This window comes from Ylistrum balloti, unplaced genomic scaffold (assembly GCF_031769215.1).
Source record: "Ylistrum balloti isolate Yb309-2 unplaced genomic scaffold, AGI_CSIRO_Ybal_v1 Utg369674, whole genome shotgun sequence".
Lineage (NCBI taxonomy): Eukaryota > Metazoa > Mollusca > Bivalvia > Pectinida > Pectinidae > Ylistrum > Ylistrum balloti.
The window spans coordinates 353,658-360,268 of record NW_026781918.1 but is presented as its reverse complement, the minus strand read 5'-3'; the positions used below and the strand labels follow the sequence as shown (position 1 = coordinate 360,268).

The 6,611-nt window shown below is 36.7% G+C and overlaps 1 protein-coding gene across 1 annotated transcript; it reads right to left on the bottom strand.

Moving 5' to 3' along the window:
- Nucleotides 1–467: 467 nt before the first annotated feature.
- Nucleotides 468–6,166, bottom strand: LOC132563467 (trimethylamine monooxygenase-like). The gene is made up of 3 exons (XM_060228228.1): nt 6,001–6,166; nt 2,199–2,363; nt 468–1,501 (listed from the first exon to the last, which is right to left on the bottom strand). Exons 1-3 carry the CDS (start codon nt 6,164–6,166, stop codon nt 468–470), a joined length of 1,365 nt encoding a protein of 454 aa, XP_060084211.1.
- Between the last annotated feature and the right edge of the window lie 445 nt (nt 6,167–6,611).

The window sequence follows — 6,611 nt, the reverse complement described above, 5'->3', positions numbered from 1 at the left end:
AAAGTGGTTTGACATGAGGACAAAGAATAGGGGTTTGCAAACTGGATGTGCTTTTAAAAATGAAAAATCGAATGGATTTAAATTCACTATGGAAGTGAATCCAACGCGTTGTGTTCTTCTTTCACCTGCTCTCTAACATAGCTTTCCACGGCAGAAAGAACTAATAGTCACTTAAGTGTTGTCATACGCATTAAATGTCACTTCGGTAACTGTCTCTAGTTTACTTATATCTGAATCCGTTATATATTGTATACTGTCTATATGCAGTACCATTGCCTATGTAAGCAAAACGTACGTTAATACCCCGACAACCACGATGACTTTCCCTATATTTAAATCACGGTGGGTGGATCCGCTTAAGTGATTGTTTTAGTCTACAACCGACCATTAATACGAATTGGTGGTTAGAAGAAGTAACGATATCGAACTGCAGTAACTTGCTGCGGGGGAACTCTCCTTTCTTTCTTTTAGTATTTGTTTGGAGTTTGGTTAACAAACGTGTCCACGGAGTCGTCGTAAGCACGGGACCATGGAGTGTGATGTTTAATCCCCGACTTTCCGGTGTGAACCGAGGTATACGCATGATCGCGGTATGTCCAGATATTCTTCCGCTTGTCGTTCTCCCATTTGTTGAAGAGAGTGCGCACATCTATGTCGTATGTACAGCCTACTTCCTTTGCCAGATCACACCCAAAATCGGATTGGAAGGCGATTTCATCGAAACGACCATCCAGTTGTTCTTGCTTCCTCCGCCATATCCTAATATCGGACTCCATGTCTTCCCTGGTAGGAAGTTGTTTGTGTCCTGATACGACTGCGCTTGCCCACTCGGCTTGGATGTTGAACATAGTGTACGAATAGTACTGACCATACATGCCAAGGTAAAGCAGTTTGTTGTTGCCGTCGCCCATCCATACCGTCCCCTTATACAAGCCAGCCGGATATAATTCAAGTGCCGTCTTGAGACGGAGGGAGTCCGGCAAGTACGGAAAGTTATATAAATATCCAGTGCAAAGAATGATGGCATCAACATCTGCCGTCGTCCCGTCGTTGAAGTGAATTGTACTTCCGTCTACCCTTGTTAATGGTGGACGTTCCTCGATCCCGTTGTGCCAGTGATAATTCGTTGGCTTTCTCCGGTAGCTGATGATAACATTATCGGATCCCATTTTCCTACATTGCATCGCGATGTCTTCTGCTGAATAACTAGAGCCGACTATCAGAATTCGTTGACCCTTGAACTCATTAGCTCGTCTGAAGTCATGTGAATGCAGAATTCTACCTGGAAACTTATCGATGCCTTCAAAGGAGGGAACTTTTGGGACCGAGAAGTGACCGGTAGCCACTATGACGTGAGAGAATCTCTCTGGTGGGAGATCCTTGTCATTGCTCAGATCCTTGGTCATAACTGTGAAATCGTCCGTCTCCTTATTGTAGGTCACGCGTTGTACATTTGTATTAAAGGTGATGTAGTTACGAAGATTACTCTTGTTCCATCGACCTGTCAAACAAAGGACAATCAATTGCGATAGCTTGTATGGTTACAATTCATAATGTCCACCTGTTGATTTTTAAGGTTAAAACAAAATCTGTATCTGTATCTCAAAGATTAACACAAAATCTACGTCTGTAGTACATTTCAGAGGACAGATCAAGATCAATGTCAAAGGCGCAAGCAATCACTTATCAAATGTGAGAGAGTCGCTTGAAGGTTATTGTTGCTTTTCAAGCGCACGAAAAGGATATATTTTAAAAATGACTTTCATTTATAAAAATAACGATAACAATAACGATAATAATTATTTCGCGACGAAAATGCGTAATCGCGACATGGCACATATCAGCCACCATATTTAAGGCAACATGTTCACGGAATTAGTAATCTTTCTTTCTTCACACCATAGTATTGTATTCTGAGGTTAGACGAATTATGTTCAGTAGAGTCTAATAATTTGTAAAGAAATAATGTCTGGTTTGGAAATAATGTCTGGTTTGGAAATAATGTCTGGCTTGTTCTTCTGGAGAGATAGACGTTTAATGGTATATTGGAAGGTTTACATACATTAAAACCGTGGAGTTTAGATTTGTTACCGGGTATTTTGATTTGTATATATATCTATTTTTTTTATTTATGCTATCAAATACATCTAGACTGACAATAAAAACGTGATAATTAATATCGTATTATTATTGGTTACCTTGTAGGTAATCGAACAGAACAGCCCGTGGAGGAAACGAAGGGATAGCCTTTCCGAAGTGATCATCAAAGGTGTAATCGTGTAATTCCAGGCACTCTTTAGGACCATTCGACCAGAGGTCTCGGTACATGCTTCCGTGACACACATTGCCCTGCTCATCCGTACCTATCGAATAACCACATTTGCAAAAAATAAAAGATATTTTCGGCGTTAAAATTTGTGATAGAGCCGGTACTACGGGTCACAAGGTAGGCATGGTATTAATGAAGCTATCTAAATGGAGCTATATACACACGGACTTGTTACCTTCTGTTGTTCTACCACTAGATATGCAAATCTAGAAAATCCTTTCTCTAACTTTAATGTTATCTATACACGACAGGGGAATGGTCCTATCGATTACAGATGTCTATTCAGTGTAACAGCCTTATATTTGATTAAACTATCTGTAACAATATTCACCGACATGTATTAAATCATGTTACTAAACAACATAAATAAGTGAACAGTAATCAAGGTTTCAACCACTAATTCCAATGTTAATAAAGGTTTTGAAAATTCTTGTTGAAGGAAAGACATCAGTCTTATATTCATGTGTGTCAAATTAAAAAATGTTCATTTTATTTTTCAACATATGAAATGAAGAGAAACCTACATATGCTTAGTGCTTCTAAAGAACTAGAGATAACTAACTTTTATAGTAAAAATGACAGGATGACTGCCTGTCAGTCATTTTGTTAGGGACACAGGTCAATTTGAAAAGTCTACCATCTGATTACAATGGTCTTAAAACTGTATTCCTCCTCCTGTTGTTGATGTGCAAATTATGAATGAATAATAAAATCACAAATATTTAGGTCGTTTTATTCAATTCGGAAAGAACACTTAGTAACCACATCAAAGTTATTTATGAAAGAATCATATCAAAGATGAGAGAGGTTGAGAGAAATTAATCGTTTACACTTTAATGTTCATATGTATGTATATATCTCTTCTTGAATATGCAGATGTTATTAGGAAAAATTTAATTTTTTTTTTTTTTTTTTTTTGCAAATTTATTAGGATAGAAGCCATAAAAATGTTTTACGACGACGAAGTGGAACATATCATTAAAAACTTCACAAAGAAAATGGTTTAGAACCTATGTATAAAATATGTAAATCTAAATAATATGAATAAATCTTATTTGCCAAACTTCATAATATAAGTACAGAATTTTCAATACTGGAATATTTTTCTGTATTAAACGTCCCTTCAAGAAACATATAAAATCATATGAGCATATATTAGTTTAAAGATATTTTATTTATTTATTTCATACGTGTCATAATTGTACATCATTATTACAAATATAAATAGGATTCAGAAAAAAGTATAACAATACTTATGTAAATCTGTCTCTTAATATAGAGTGACAAGCAGGTGACAACATAATACTTGTAGCTAAGCATTGATAACATTACTGATGTAAATGAACGAGAGAGAGAGAGGGGGGAAGGGGAGTATTAAGACTTTATAATTACATGTACCCAACCGAAATACAGTTACATATATGTGTGGGAAGCATATATACAGACGAGACAATTAAGGAATTTAGTTTTGTTAAGTTTTATTAATGTATTGCTGCACAATGCTACAAATTCTTTGGTTCTCTTAAATAGTTAAGTTATGATCTCCGTGTAGTAGTTGGTCAAGAGTATAATTTACAGGAAGATTTGTAAAGCATTCATTCCTTACATCGGTATAGGTAGGACAGAGCATAAGAAAGTGCTCGGTTGTTTCGTGTCCCTGTCTACACAAACAATAGGGATCTTCAACCAGATTACGTCGAAATAGATGAGCGTTTAAGGAACTACAGTTCATTCATAGTCTGGCTTGATGAACCTGATCGGTGCGTTTTCCATAACTATAATAAGCAGGGACTGTAGGGGAGTGTCAGTACAGGTAGCGTTTTAAGTTACTTATAGAGGGATTATTTTTAATTTCGCGGGGTAACGAGTTCCAGAGGTCATTAGAAGAAGGAAGAAGGGATCGTTTGTAGAAGTTGGTCTTGCAGAATATGCCGCTTAATTTATCAGCATCACGCGTATTGTATTGGTGAGTATCGTGTCTGCGATGCCGGAGTAGATTAGAGAGGTATGGAGGAGTGAGGTCAAAAATCATTTTATGTATCTGAACACTTTTCTTTACGTTACGACGGAATTGTAAAGTGACCCAGCCAGTCTCCTCATAAAGTTTGATATGACTAGTTAATTTGGTTCCCCCTGTTACGATCCTAGATGCTTCCAGTTGAATATTCTCCAGTGACTGAGACTGTATGGCAGTAAGATTATTCCACGCAATATCACCATTTTCAAGAATGGGTCTGACGAAAGAAAAATATAAGGTTTGAAGGGAATTTCTGTCAACTTTGAATTTAACTTTCCTACGGTTGGCTAGTTTACTAGACGCTTTCTTTATAATATACATGTAATTGATATGTTCCGTTCAAGTGCCATCATGAGAAAGGACAATACCGATGTGTTTGTGATGTTGAACCTCATTAACAGGAATAACATTCATATATAAAGGGGGATGGTTAGGTTTATTAACTTTCTTACTAATAACAAGTGATTCAGTTTTATCGGGAAAAAAATTTACCAAACATTGCTCTGACCATGCATACATTTTCCTTAAATTTTCATTTAAAAAGTTTGCGCACTGTGACGGAGTATCAATTATAGTATAGAGAGACGTGTCATCTGCAAAAAGTTTTATTACAGCACTAGAGAGCTTTTCTCTATACATATAATAATTACCTTGGTCATACAGACAAATATTACGTTTCAGTGACGACTTTTTAGGTACGGTTATGTTTAGGCTACATAATACTGGACAATGATATCGCAGAGGCTGATCCAAAATGCTTTTTCCAACAGAGCATTTGTTAACCAAACTTGGATTACTAACACATATAACATCAAGAAGGGAGGACGAATTATCAGTGTAGAAAGTAGCAGATGAAATCATTTGGGATAAATCATAAACCTGGAGCAAATCATGAAGTTAACAACGGACTGATTATTAGTTACATAATTCGCATTCAAGTCTCCTGTTAAAATAATATTGTCACATCCCATATTATATGCAAGTTCTAAAGAATGTGAAATATGGTCCCACTGGGATACTGGGGAGTTGGGACTTACTTTCAAATGCGCAACACAAGTTCGAAATAATTTTAAATTGAGTAATCCTATCCAAGCACTGTAAAGTGACAGTGAGATGGGTATTATGTCACATCAGTACTAATGTAGAATGGTAACAAACGATATTGTGTTCGGACAGGACTTGTTGGGTGTAATGTCAACATTAGTACATGTGAAATAGCAGAAAGGGGTCGGGGATAATATAAAAGGAAGGTCCCTAACATTTCAATTGAAGACTTGTCTATATATGACAATGAGGGGTGATAGGTTGACAGATACATGTGTAATGGCAACGTATTACTAGAAAATCTAGTAACATATATATATCTAGCTTAACAAGTTACTCCTTACACGGCCACACCAGGACTGACTATATTTGCTATGATCTTACATTTTATCCTAAAGTAATTATGATCCATTTCCGATAGGGAAAGTGTCTTCAACTGATCTACACACTTCGCACTCGTGAAAGATACCAAAATATTAGCCACACTAGTGAAATATATTTGTTATTACTGAAGACACTATTAAATATCCTATATTTCTATAGATGTGTAATGTCGATAGAAAATAAGCTATTACAGAAAGTACAATGTATGACTACAGGGCAATCTCACCTGTTCTCCAGGTATAGTTCCACAAACCTCCCCAGTTAGACTGTTTTTCATAACACACGACGTCTGCGCACTCTTTCCCAGCAACTTTTAACTGATTATTGTGGTAGAGAAAGGACATACCACACGGCCCCGCACCTATAACACACACACGTCTGTTCGCTGTCATGGTGTACGGCATTAAATGAAAAATCAAGATTTTCTTGTGCTCTTATAGCAATTGTACGTCACAGAGTTGGGGATTCCCCAATATGTAAATATATAGACAGTCCTACTCTTTTGCTTAATCGACGGCATACCAAGGTATGGAAGGGTATGCCTGCCAAAAGTCTATGTATCTTTCTTACATTCCAATTCGTCTTCCTCACATATTCATGTTTACATTTGTACTTCTGTGTCACTTAATTACATGTTCATTTTGTCATCCTGAATTCTATTCCATCTTCTTTTCATCCTCGTTCATCTTATTTCCTGGTTTATTATTACAATTGTACATGCTGGTCGCCTATTGCATTCTTCTTGTTGGTGTTTGTTAGTAACGCACTGCATTTAGGACGACGCATATTATGAACCACAAAGCACGAAGACGAAAGCTAGTTGGAACGCTGCGTTTT